Source organism: Crocodylus porosus, unplaced genomic scaffold (genome assembly GCF_001723895.1).
Source record: "Crocodylus porosus isolate Cpor-Errol unplaced genomic scaffold, CroPor_comp1, whole genome shotgun sequence".
Classification (NCBI taxonomy): Eukaryota; Metazoa; Chordata; order Crocodylia; family Crocodylidae; genus Crocodylus; species Crocodylus porosus.
This window is the reverse complement of record NW_017728945.1, coordinates 2678459-2692708: the sequence shown is the minus strand read 5'-3', so window position 1 is coordinate 2692708 and position 14250 is coordinate 2678459. Positions and strand designations below refer to the sequence as shown.

General features: G+C 47.5%; 1 protein-coding gene across 1 annotated transcript; it reads right to left on the bottom strand.

Moving 5' to 3' along the window:
- Positions 1-2845: 2845 nt before the first annotated feature.
- Positions 2846-9116, bottom strand: LOC109320565 (bone morphogenetic protein 2-like). The gene is made up of 5 exons (XM_019550703.1): positions 8723-9116; positions 8362-8504; positions 7858-7980; positions 5687-5888; positions 2846-3887 (listed from the first exon to the last, which is right to left on the bottom strand). Exons 1-5 carry the CDS (start codon positions 9006-9008, stop codon positions 3481-3483), a joined length of 1161 nt encoding a protein of 386 aa, XP_019406248.1. The 5' UTR covers positions 9009-9116; the 3' UTR covers positions 2846-3480.
- Between the last annotated feature and the right edge of the window lie 5134 nt (positions 9117-14250).

Here is a 14250-nt window from a genome sequence, read left to right as displayed (position 1 = left end):
ATAAATTTGCTAAGCAGGAAATCAGCACGCCTCTCGAGCCCTTCTCCGCTGACCTCAGACACTTAGGGCTGGACACTCAGATTAACCCCTGTCCCCTAGCAGGAGGGGAAGGGACAGAAACTGTGGAAAGAGCCTGATCCCAAAAATAAACACACTTGGGGAAATAGCAGCTGCATGGCAATCCAGGTGTATCAAGGGAACCTACCTGTGAGGTGTGTACTGAGCAGGCTGCCACAGTGACCAAGGAGCTGTGCATGGAGAGGATGTGGCTGGCAGATCACAGGATTTGTTCTGTAGGGAAATCTAGGATCAGTCTGTGAGAAATGGGCAGAAGGCAGTGCAGGGGCCCTGGTGAGATCTGCCGCAGAAGGATACTGGCCTGGAGACAAGTAAGTGTTTGTATTGCTAGCAGAGCCTGCCCTGGAGAAGCAGCCAAGGAATAGGCCAGAGGAGCCCGACTCCTTTAGTGGATTGCTTGTTTTATGATAAACGTCAACTGTTTAACCACTGTCCTTAAGGTATTAGACACCTTTCTGCCAGCCCTAGGATCTACCAGTGCCAGTGCCTGTGGGGCTTAGCATCTGAGGCTTGTTTAGGGATCACAGCGTGCTTGGCACTCTACCTAGCACCTTAGGAAGATGGAGTGGCAGCAGTGCAGTCATTACCTCCCATTCCTCAATACTCGCCCTCCCCATGCTCCTTCGCTGTAGCAGTTTGGATAGCTTCCACCCTTGGGGTTTTGAATCTGTATTTCAATTTCCCAGTACAGTGCTCTAACCAACACACCAGTAGGGCATTACCAAGTCCCTTCCCCAGCCCTCCTTTTGAAACTGGCCCCCTGGGTAGCCAAGACAAGTAGACGTGGGAACAGGAGGAAGAGTGTATGCGACAGACTGTGTGGCCCAGTGGGCATGTCTACATGTGCATTAATGTGCTTTTCTTAATGTGCATTACATTTAGTCCTCCAATGTGAGGTACTAAATAAATGCACATTAGGCTGCCCTAATGCTCAGCAGTGAAAGCCTATTTTATTATGCATTAGCATATTTGCAGTTTTTATGTGATGCTTTAATGCACAGTAAACTGGGCTATTGCACTTAAAGCCCATGTATAAATGTGCCCAGTGAGCTGGATATTGTTCCGGAAGGAAGTAGGCCTTGGATTTTAGCCTGGACCATTTCTCCCAGCTTTTCTACTGTGTTCCAGCTATTTTATCTGCTGACTATTAAATGCAAGGGGCAGTATCTCAGCTTCAAAAGGAGCTCTGGAGAGAGGACTGGATAATCCCTCATCTGTGTGTATGTGCCAAAAATGTCACTTGCATAGCTGGGTAACTGCCATTTGGGCACAAAATGTGACATAAAATTCCTCCCCAATAGTTTAGGTAAACTGATAAGGCCCAGGATCTGATCTAATCTGAACTCCTTGTCACAGCTGCCTTATCCAGCAGTCAGCCAGGCTGGGGTGGGTGGGAGGGGGATATTTTGCCATCACAACTGCTTGTGGATATACATTTGGTGATTAGCAGGCAAAGAGCATCTGAGCAGAGAAATCAGTTCAGTCTCATCTGCATTCCCAAGGCTAAGCAACTGCTATTTTGAACCTGTGTTTGAAAGAAGATTGGGACAGGATTAGCCCTGTTTATTGGCAGTGGCAGAAGGCCAGTTTTCAGAATCACACACGCGTAGGATTTGGTGATCAAGGGACATCACATCTAGAGCTAAAGGACTTTGTACAACATTATGATCTGGATGGTGAGGGAGCCAGTGAGTCTCATCGAATGCTTTCTAAGATAGAGCAGCCACCAGGGACCGGTCTGAAATCCTTCGCGGCTGTTTCACTGCGTGCTGTAAGGAGTGGAAGAGTCAACTGAAGAATCCAAGACAAGTTGACTCAGGTCTGGAGAGTCCATTATTGACGCTCAACACAAGGGCCGAACCTGTGGATTGGATTAGCTTCATTTCTCTCTCTCGTCTGAACACTACGGCAACCACAGATTTGGCTGCTTTTTGTGAAAAGGAGCGATTTGTCATGTTGGCTAAACTAGGCTGGTCCCTGGGTCCATTTCCGGGGGCCCTTGCTCCTTTTGGAAGTAAAAATTATGCCCAATCACTGCAGTGAGTGTGGCCACCTCCTGAAACCAGAACTTCATCAGCCAGAGCTCAAAGTCAATAATTGCTACAGTGACCTTCTAAACATGTCAAAAATGTCAACAGATAGTTGGCCAAGTGTCATACATAGGATTAGGAAACTGCTGGAGGCGAGAGTGAAATAACACATAGGTGTTGTTGCTTGGACCTCCCCTGAGCTCCCCGGGGCAAGGCAGCAGGGCGCAGAGCCCCAGCCCGCAGCAGGCAGCCGGCCTCTGCCCCGCTGAGGGCAAGTGACTCCATGCCTGCCCCAGGGGTGCACGCTGCTGCGGGAAGCTTCCCCCCGACCCTTGCACCTCTGGACAACCCGCCCTGGCCCCAGGGCCCCATGCCCCCCTGCCCCACTCCCTCCCTCCCTCACTGTGGGGCCCTTTCCCCCCCACACACCCTTTTTCCTCCATTTACTAACTAGAAAAATCTGGAGATATGAGGGTTGGATTGGGAGATTGCGAGTCGGAGTTATTTTGACTTTGAAATCCCAGGTCTCATGGTGGTTTCACGACCTTTGGCATTACTGGGAGCAGTAAGTGCATAGGAAGGTAGGGGCTGTGCCCATACGAATGGCACCCAGGGGCCTCAGAAAGGCAGAGCTGCACTGTGTAATAGAGAGGAGCATGACTCTCTCCCAGATTCAAGAGCCCATAACAACAGCGAAGCTCTTTCATCACTTGCAAAGGAAGCCTCATCACAAGCACTTCTCTCCTACATTTAATAGGCACTCTGAAATCATTTTACAGGTAGCAAAAGGTCATATTTACAGGCATACTGTACAGGAGTTTTTCCATCATATATTAGTGCTTCTGCTATATACATATTGTACAATCGGCAGGGAGGCCTTTCCACGGACAATGATGCCTAGCAGCGGTCTCCACACTACCCTGTGGGACTTGGCTTTCCTCTTGCCTGGCACTGGAAAGCTTTGTTCTATCATTTCATTTCAATTTCTTTCAAATGCGCGGAGCCCAAGGATTTCACAATAGTTCACAGATTTAACCATGTTGTAAAGAGCACACCAACACCTCCAGGGAATCTGGGCTGCCAAAGGGAACTCTGCCACAGGTTGCTTTTCGTTAATCAAAGCATTTCCTAGGCCCTGTAGGCATTCGGTGTAATTGCCCCTTTGATCCAGGGGAGGGTGGCTAGAGATATGGATACAGGTCGGAGACTTGAAAAGGCAGGCGTTTTGCCTGCTAGCCTGAGCAGAGAAGCACAGCACAGCCTCAGGCGGGTGAGAAACTCTCAGGAGGGCTCCCGGAAGCAGCCCGCTCTGCATTTTAGGGAGTTTCCTTGCCTCACTGGCCCGTCCCTGCTCCTCCTTCGAGAACCAGCTTCAGTGACAGCCACAGCTCCCAGCCACCATGTCATCGTATTGTTTAAGGACAACGTTCTCATCGTCATCGAAATAGAGGAGGTTGATGGAGAAGAGTTTGTCTGGGACACAGCAGGGGCTGTTCACTCCCTCGCTCAGTTTGAGAGCATTGATAATAGACTGGACTGTAGCGTGGTTTGTTGGCCTCATGTTCTCACCCAAAGGAAAGGGGCAAGAGCCTTTACAGTGATATGCGTTGTACCCTCGTGGTGAAATGATCCATCCAGACCAGCCAATTTCCTCAAAGTCTACTGAGAGGGGGTGTCTCTGGCAGGGCAGGACTGGATCCAGCGAGCGGGTGATCCGTGGGCCATTCAGTTTTGGTGCCATCGGCTCAGCAGGGGGGACGGGAGTCTGAGGGTTTACGTCTAGGCAAGAGCAATAAGATGAGAACAATGTCATTAAATTGAACATATGAACTGAAGTAAGAGTGAGAGTGAAGTTTGTCTCCTTCACCAGGCTTTGCCCACCAGTTACCAACCCTACCATCTAGTCGTTTCTCAAAAATCTTGCTTATATCTGGATCACTGGGCCCTTTGGGTCTGGTTTCTCTCTTTCCCACAGACTAAATCAGGAGCGCCCCCACTTATGTCCAGAGTTTCAACGGGGCAACTCCAGGAGAGAAGAGACACAGAAAAGAGGGGCTCACATTCATAATGGAACGGATATAGTGCAAGTGAAAGGTAAATGTATGTTTTAATGTCTGCATCCATGTTCAGACAAAAGATCTCTAAAGCATTTGTTATGAAGAGTTTCCTCTGTTAACTGCCAAGGGAACTACAAACCCGTCACGTCCTGTTGTTTGCAACAGAACTTAAGACTCGTGGGGCGCTTCTACACATGCTATTAATGTGATTGAATAAACTCCGGCACAGTTCATGCCAGTGTTTATTGCTTCTGGGATCTGCGTTTACACATGTGCCAGGACTGCAGCAGCCCGCCAGCCTGGAGCTGCTTTGACTTGGTTGAACGTGATGCGGAGGGGCTGGCTGGGGCACAGGGGTGCCCTGCTGTGAAGCTAGCCAGCACTGAAGCACCCTCATGCCCCCCATCCAGCCCCATTAGCATGTACACATGCATTGTAGCGCACTAAATAACACCGCCGCAGGATAGCGTTTACAAGTACTAACCTATGGCAGCATTTTTCAGTTTACTGTGGCCTTATAGGGCCACATGTGTAGATGCTGAAACTTTATTATGGAGCTAGTTAGGCAACTCTGCAGTAAATGTCTTGTGTGGACGTGCCCAAGTGTAAGCTAGGCTTTACCAGACCAGAATATTGGGTTTATCCAGTCCTACATGGGGACAGTACTTGGAAGAAGCCAGCCTCGTAAAACATATGGCTAAACAGTGCAATGTTTTGTGTAAGGAAAAGGGTCCTAAACCCTTGGGAGACCAGTTTATAACCTAAAGCATGACATTAAATTACCCCGCTTTAACACAACTGTAGCTGTTCGTGTCCACCCCCAGGGCAGCACTCACTACTCTGCAGCAGGAAGCTCTGCTGGCAGATAGCTTCCACAGGTTGGAAGGAAAACCACTTCTTTCATTTGTTTTCAGTTTAGCAATTTGACAGAGCGATTGTCTTATTCCTGTTTCCTAAAACAGCCTAAGACCAAGGAACTTCAATAGCTACACTTGGTAAATAATCCCCTTTTACCTGAAGCTCCCACGGTGTTTTCCAGAGGGGTTGGCGGGGGGAAAAGGGCAATTATTGTGCCCATTTCACAGAAAGGAAAACTGCAAAGGCTAGAGAATTACAGTTGTTCTTCTCTGAGAATGGGCTTTATCCCCATGGCATCAGCGAGGACGAAGACTTCCACTGACCCTACACTGAGTTTTCATCATTTTGATATAATCCCAGCTGCAAGCCCTGCAAACTCACTCTGGGATCATAGCCACACTGCGTTCTCTCCGATTCATGCGTCTGCATCAGTAATCAACATAAAAAGTAAAACTGGAAAAGTCAAACAGGAGGTAGAGACCAGCTTCCTACCCTATAGTTGTATTCTAGGCTCTGACAGAGCAGTGAACCTTATTTTTGTCAGTAAAGTAGCAAGGAAGGAACTGAGCACAGTCCCGCTGGGGCAAAAGTCACACTTCAACTCGCTCATGATTGCAGTAACTCTGTGTCCATCCCTGTAGAGTGCAGGGGCGTTTCCCTCACCTGGGGAGATGTTGGCTGGCCCAGAAGCTCCTCGTCTCCCGTCATCAGTAAACAGGACCAGCATCGGCTTCTTGCTTTCATGGTGATCTCTTCCTGACGCAAATCGCACCATGTGGGGGGCATCCACTGAAGCCCCTGCTAAGCCACGAACACTGACCAGGAGGCCTTGGTTGCTGCTTTCATCTTCAGTCCAGTCACGAACCTGCAAACCGAAACGCGTTCAGAGTTGTCTCAGAGGGGTTAAAGAGGCAGCTCCCTGCTCCGGGGATGGCATCATGAGGTTCAGTATGCTGACAGGGGCTATACATACTTTTCTTCCAACCCACTGAAAACATGTCAGTTCTGAAAGAAATCCACATCTCCAACTGCCCCTCCAGTTAATAAGGCCAGCCCCCCTCTGGCGAAGGCTAATGCATACAGCACCAATGCTTACTGATGCCAAGACAGATGAAGGCGCCGAGTATGAGTAGCCCCCCCGCCCCCGCCCCTCCAGCCTGAATCCTGGCTGCTCAGGACGACAAGTGGAAATCATCCTTCCTGTCCCCATCCCAGTCATTTCCTTCTGGGGAGCTCATAAAGAGCCAGCCGTCATCCGTGCTACTTCAAGTCAATTCGCAGTGGACCAAGGGGGTGCCCTTTACTCTCAGACCCTCTGACTGTGACAAGAACAGTCACAACGGTGCTAATGTCCATGGGCTGAATCAGGAAGCAGGACCCAATGTGCTAGGTGCTATACACACACGTAATAAAGTGACAGTTCTTGCCCCAGGGCCCTATGATGATATAATGCCATGACCCTGTTGTCAGCAGCATGCAATGCACTTATGCCTTCAGTTGGACACTTCATAGTGACAGAGATGAGCTATGCACTGCCAAGTGTAAGGCTGGGGGTCTCATAAACACTCTGGCCACTTAGGAAAGCCAGGCTTTATCTGCAGCACATCAGCCTTCCTCTCCTCACCTCTTGCCTTTCACCAAAACGATGAAAAAGTCTGATGTTTGTCATTGTGTGACACCCCCCCCCCCCGGACTACCACTCAATTTAGGAAACATTAACTAAAAGCACTTTGATCAGAGGCTGTTTGTTGGTGTGTATTTGTGCAGCACCAGACAAATGGGGCCCCGATTCCCGATGTGAGCTGTAGACACCCCTGCAGTAGAAACCAGCAATGTTTAATAGTAGGGTTCCTTTTATGATGAGCTGCAATTATGGACCTGACTGAACCATGACTAATGGAGATTTTAAGTGGCTAATCTTGTGCTATAGGGTCCAGCAAATCAGTGGACTGCCTGTAACCAAGTTTATCATCCAGTAAACCTTGCACTGCGGTGACTGTAGGCACCTGCCACAGACCTTATCTGTTAATCATTTATTATCCTTCATAAACTACTTATAAATGTAACCTTAATATCAAGTGTGACTATAATGAAAATAAAAACGCAATAGAAATGGAAATGAAATAAATCCCTAATCCCAATCCCTGCAGCCCATCACCAGCTCCCACCCTACAGCTAAACTCTGATTTAGAGCTATGTGGTCCATCAAACACCTTTACAGAGGTAAGCAGATGTACAACTGGCCACCCCTTGTGGCATTTTCTCTACAGTTTATTTCTTACATTTTTACAATAGTTCTGAAAAATACTTTTCTTCTTTTTCCTTTGAAGTTGGGATCCACAAAACTAGTCCATGATATTTAAAGTGCTTTTTACCAAGGTTCCTAAAAGCACACGGCATTTGGTATCACCCCAAAAATGTACACTCTGCTTCAGATATTATCCCACATATATCCATACAGTGCTGGGGCACCACCTTGCAAATATGCAGCAGAAACATAAATATTTCTGAAATATATATATTTGCAGCGTAGCCCTGCTTTGGGAAAGGTCAGTCTGCAGAGCTTAAGTGTTAGGACAGCAGAAGAGGAGCTTGGCTTACAGGGACATCTCAAGAGGTTCAGGCAGTGAGATGTTACTTTATCACCTGTCTGCACACCTAAGCTTTGACAAACAATCCCTCCCCTCAGCAATCAACCCCCTGAGCCAAGGGATCTGTAGGGCAAGTATGGGGAGTCCTGTAATTTAAATGGCTATGCGCTGCGGTTTGGCCATACAACAGAGATTCTGTTCTTCCCCCCTCTGCACATTTTAATTTGGACTGTAGACACTTACAGCTTGTGTGATGGCAAACACCTCCCAGCCTGAGCCTTGTAGAGAGATAAGCCTGGCTGACAACAGCTTCTTCCCTTCAGAGGAATCTAGTTTGCTCTTGTCCAGGACTTGATAGACACTCACCTGTTGGGAGAGGAAAAGACCAAACTCTGCTGGTTAAGAAAAACCTCCTTGAAACGTCTATCGCAAAGGAGCGGAGGGGGAAATTATCCAAGTCAGCCTAAGGTCCACTCCAAGCTGCATGGGTTTTATTAGAAACTGGTTCAGTTGAAGTGGTAGAGTTTTTCGTATGGCCATGCTAAAATGATTTTAAAATTGGCTTGTGTCAATTGAACTTAAGTCAATAAGTAATCAGCTTGGGCACGTTCAGGATACAAGCCAGAAGCCTAATCAAACTCTTAGTAAAGGCAAGGTAAATTCAAATGCATAGCGGTTTCACTCAGAGCAGACTTTGTCTAGTGCAGTTTCTAAGCAGACGCACGTGCACGCTTTCACTCGCCTTACCTGGCAAAAGTGATGTCTCTTGTAGGCAGGCCCATCAGCCACCCTGGCCCTCATTCTGAAAAGATGCAGCTCGGCAGTAAGGACCTTCTCATTCTTAGCCACGCTTGACAGGATGAACAGGAAATGCATATTATCACTGTGAACTGGAGCAAAGTGTCACATTAAGCAACAGCGTCATGCGGGCACATTCAAAACACAGCAGCAAAGGCTTTCTAATGCCACACAGGCTGTGCTCACTTACACCAGGAGCATTGCCTTCTCGGGGTCTCCCCCTTGGCTTCCAGTGGCCAAGAGGCATTCAGGGCACCAAACTCTTGACAGATAAGAGCATTAGTACAACCGAGGTTGCCAGGGGTCTTACTTTTATCCAAGAAGCTGCGGACGGTGTTTCCCTCTAGGATGTCAGGGTTCTTGGTGACACCATCAGCATCTGCTACCGTGTTATATAAGTCCACCATGTACTGGGGAGGCTGTTTGAAATGGTGGGGGGAACGGGGAGGGTCTTCTAGGCCAAATAACTCCAGAAGCCTCCTGATAGCCTCGGCTCTCCTGTCTCCTGCATCTTCGCCTGGCAGGACACGGTGGGGCCTGGGTGAGCAGCCCTGCTTCCTGACCAGGAGCAGCAGGAGCAGCAGGACTCGCAGCATGACTGTCTCCTTCTAGGCTTCCTTGCACAACTGTCAGTGTCTCTCTGGGGCCTCATTTATAACCCCGGGAAAAGATGAATTAAACCAAATATGCAAAAGAGCAATCAGGATGGGTAAAGAGAGCTAATTGCCATGCTAACAAGGTGCAAAACTGGGCTACTGAGTGCCTTTCAGCAATTAGCCCTAGTACACAAGCTGTAAGGAGCGGAAAGCCCAGTTGTGTACTCTCCTTTGGCAGCAGAATGGGGGCAGCGGAGGCAGGGCTTGGAAGGAAGGGGCAGCAGGCAGGAAGGGACACCTGGACTTTTCTTCATAGTAAACACAGCCCTCTTTAGTAAGGCACTGACTGAGCTGAGTTTGCTCTCTGTAGGAGACTAACTGCCTTCGAATGGTGGCATTAATGAGGCAAACAGGAGAACATTTGCATTCAAGAATGAAACCGGTCTGAACAAAGAGCGGGAGGAAAGGATGGAGCTATGCTGCTCATCCAGCAGGTAGGAAAAGATGCACCCTGGAGACAGCAACCACTGTCCACATGGACATTTTCTAGTGCAATGCCCAAAGGCATGAAGGAAACCAAGAAAGGTATTTCACAATTGCATAACTCAAGGGTAAAGAAAGGTGAGAGACAGCAGCTTACCACCGAATATCAACTAAACACCTGCACCCTGGGAAAGGTGCAAAAGGCCAGCCACCTGCAACCCCCCATGTTACAACCCCCTCTGGTGTCTAGACCAGAGGCTCCCAAACTTTTTCTTATTGCGTACCCCTTTCCAGATTTACCAGCTGCCCACGTACCCCTACCAGCAATCCTTATATTTGAACCCCTTAAATGCCAATTATTATAACGAAAATTAAAGCTGCCATTATACAATTTCTTCCATGTACCGCCCCCCAGAGATGTCTTGTGTACCCCCAGGGGTCCGCATACTGCAGTTTGGGAACCCCAGGTCTAGACCTGTTTTGTGCATGATGGATGGGTGGCTGGAACACCTGCCACTTATGGACACTTATACTCCTAACGTTACTTCCATGGCTTAATACTGTGTGGACAAAGTGGTAAGTGGCTTTATGTGCCTGTGACACCGTGTCAGGGATGAAGTGGCTCAGCCACTCCTGTCACAGGGATGCATTGGAGGCTGCAGCTCAGCAATGCATGTTACAGGGGTAGCCGGTATTCTTGGGTATTCTTGTCATATAGGTATGGAGACTTAAAACAATTTCTATCCCAGAGGTGTCCTGGGGGCAATTAAGCCATTCCTAGTAGAGAGCTCTGTTGGGAGGAGGTGTCTCAGATATTCATGTCACAGGGTTGAATAGAAGAGGGATCCCCGTTGCAATCAGGAGGTATACTGAGAGCTTAACCATGGCCAAGCCAGCTGTGCAGTGGGGATTCAGCCATTTCCGTCGCAAGGATGCACTGGGGGAAGACAGCTGTTATTGCACGTTGCTGCACAGGGTGTGAAGGCCAGAAAGAGAAAAAAGCCATACCTGTCACAGAAGTGTGCATTGCAGGAGTGGAGGCTGGATGAATATGTTACCGAGAGAGTCCCCTCCTGTCTTGTTGTCAGTGGGGGGGCTCGGTGTTAATCCCTGTCTTGGGCATCAGTTGAGGGGAGGGGATCCTTCTTCTCCGCAGGTGTGTTGGGGGTCTTAACCATTGCTATGAAAAAATGGTTGTTGCAGGATGAACTCATTCTCTGCCATAAAACCATGTTTAGGAGGCTTTTCATTTCTCTCACAGGAGTGTATTGCAGGTGGCGTGGGTTCGGCCATTCCTGTCACTGGTAATTTGTCATGGCAGTGTTTGCATTACATAGCGGTTCTTGTTAAGAGGGACATTTGCCGAGCTGGACATAGAGGGGAGTTCATTCAGCCGTTCTTGTTACAGGGGGATCTTGGCAGACAGGGGCTTAGCTATTCCAGTGTCAGTGTGTGTCACGGGAAGAAGGCCCAGCAGGTTGGCCTGGGGGGGGCCCTCCTCCTGCTACGGAAGTGTTGTGTTTTCTCGGCCTTTCCTCTAGAGCAGGAGGGTCGAACTCATCAAGCCGCACAAGCTGGATGAGTAGCGTGGGGCCAGTCCATGGGCCAGGTGAATGGCACAGTTCCTCTCCCTGGGGTGTGTTAAGAAAGGATCTCAGGAGCCCTTGGTAGAGCTGTGGACCCGGTATGTTCAAACCCTGCTTCCTTAGGAGTCTGAAGAAATGTGCTGAAGCAAAGAAGGGTGAGAAGGAAAAGCTGTTGGCTCTGTCACATCCACCCCTGGCTGCAAAAGGAGGCACATTCAGGGGCACAGTATTCAGAGCTAGCTTATTTCATTTAGGCAAAGGGGTGACATCTTTGCAAGATGCAAGCCACTTTCAAGGCAGTGTTTTGGTCAGAAATTGTTGGGGTAACAGACCATAGAAACAAGTGTCTTTGCAGCAAAGGAGGCAGGCAATTTCAAGAAAGGGTGATCCTATTGCTACTGTAATGCAATAGGACTGCTTTCTATATCTGTCTCTGTCACAGGACAAGTGTCCAACTGGTGTTGGGCCAGACCTTTACAACAATATTTTGGCAGGTGGTTTTCCATTTTGTCCTTCATCTCTCTAGGCCTCTGTTCCCCTTTGTATAATGGGGAAAACACTTCTAGCGGGGCTCCCAAGAGTGCTATATAGAGTGAGTCGTTTTGGGGGGACAGGGAAGAATGGGAAGTTGAAGAGGTGCTTTCCCTGGGGACTACAATAGCAACTGGGAACATCTCAGGACCCCTTCCTAACAAGCCATTTAATTTAATCACAGGACTCCTACACATTGTGGCCTAAGCATTAGCAGCAGCGATATGGCAGTAACTGATGCTGGGGGACAGAGTGCAGTGGACACAGTGGGCGGTCACACAGGCGATTTGCAGCACCACAAGTTGCACATGGCACATGGGCGCCATGCTGCTAATTTGCAGCGTGGGGGGTGGTTTTTGACACTGGGAGATTCCCATCTTAAAAAAAAAAAACCCTGCCACTAAAAAAAGCAGCCGGTAAGATCGGGATTGTAATAGCAGGTGAATCAGAAAACATTGTAAAATTACGAATAGTCCAAAGAAGATAGATCTAGAGCATCTGTCCTCTCTATCTCAATGTAACACAATACCAAAGAATATCAGGACATCCTGTGAAATTAGAAAGGTGGGAAATTCAAAACTGATGAAATACTTTTCACAACATGTGGATTGAACTACAGAACTTATTGCTGCAAAACATTTAATAAGATTAATAAAGGGACCAGTTATTTATATGGGTGCTACGGGTAGCCTGAGTTCTGATGAATTAGAACAACACTTTCTGGAATGGATATAAATCCTTGTACCTTAGAGCTAAAGCCAATATTTAGAGACCAGGACAAGACTGCGTGGAGGGCAGATTGCCCCACGTATGGCGGTGTGGGGTTGCCACGTATGGCTTTGTGGGGTTCTGACATCTTCCCCTGAAGTATCTGGGACTTGAAGTATCCCAGGGGTGGGATATGGGACTACATGGACTTCGAATCGGATCTGGTCTGACCATTCCTCTGTTGCTTTGTAACTTTTCTGATTGTCACGATCACATGTTTTTTGTAAAGCTGAGTCTGATATTTTGAAGTTTCACCATGTGGAAGAGTGTGGGGGGATGGTAGCAGTGTGTGTGCATGCATGCATGCGTGCAAGAAGCAGAACAAAGAGCTGTATAAGAAATACATTACGCACGCTATCACACATCATCTGCTGGGGATGCAGTGTGTCGGGAAGGTGTCTCACCGCAGTTCCAGAGGCGTGAGTGCTGCTTTGGACTTGTGTAAATGTCTGAATGCAGTTGATTCAGGTATAAGTCAATACACAATCATTCAGACTGGAGAATCAGAGGTGTCTGGACGTGATCCTAGCCACACTGCTCCCTTGCAGCTTTAGCAAATCTGCCTTAATCATACTAGCCCTATGAACTGGTATACTTGGGATGATTTTTTATATATTTATGCTCATTTTTATGCCATCTATTGCTAATAAATGCAGACACACCAGACAGCTCAACATCAGGGTCTTAGCCAGAGGTCTACAACACACAGCTGGTGTGTGCGGCCCCTGCTGTGTTAAAGGAAGTACCGTCTTGCACCCATTAGTAAGCTTTCACTAGAAGTAGCCCATCAACACACAGACGTATGAATAAGGGATTAAGTAGAGTTGCACTGGAAGATTTCTACCAAACTCAGATGTTTAAATCCTTTGCTAGAAGACAGGGAACAGAACCTAAAATGCTGCTCACCACAAGCGTCTGCTTCTTTCCAGCCTTGTGCAAGCTAGGATGATGATGGAGGAAACCTAAGAAATAAGGGCGGTTTAAAGAGATTTTGCTGGGCTGAACATTTTTGTCAAAGTTTTGAAACACTGCTTTAGGTTAATAATATGGGCAGGATTAAAGAAAGTAAAATTCAAAGGCTGATGTGCAGGATAATATGTTTGGGCCAGGTGTGTCAGTTCTGTACACCTGAAATCAGACTCCTAAGTTGTAGTCTATGTAAAAGAAACCTGATTTTCACACACACACACACCAGTGTAACTTAATTCAGTGTCAGATCTGCCCTCTTTTGTCAGGAGCCTAACTTTATGCAGCCATCTTAGAACATTTGGGGGCCTGGAAAGGAAGTATCCAAAACAAATATTTAATAGGAGGGAGATGCTTGGGAAGAACAAATGCAAAAAATAGACCAGCAAGTCATTATGGGCAGCAAGTTAGATCCGACTTTGCAATAAGATAGGGCAACATGTTTGTAGCCAGCAGTGGCAATGTGCATGTTTAAGGTATTTTCCGGGTTGAAGAGGTCATGAGCTTCTGTGTATGACTGAATCTGTAAGCATGGATGTTCAGAAGTAACTACATTCATTGTCAAGCATATGAAATAAATTCTGTGTTTAAGTATCTGCAGGATCAGGACGAAACTTGTATTCTTCTTTGTTGTTTCTGACACTGTAATACACAGAGGTCCCAGTCAGTTCCTGTTGTATAAAGCGACACAAGGTGCTTAAATTATGAAAGGCCTAATTAGGAAAGGCAGAAGGAGCCAGAAAAGTAAAAGGAGTTACAGTGGGTCACAAAAGGAAGTTGTCAAATTAGATGAGCATCTGACTTCACTGCAAGCTTCTGCGTTTCAAGGAATGGGCAAAGATTAGGTTCAGTTCTTAATGTATCTAAATTGTTTTTCTACCTTTAGTTATATATAAAGTACATTAACG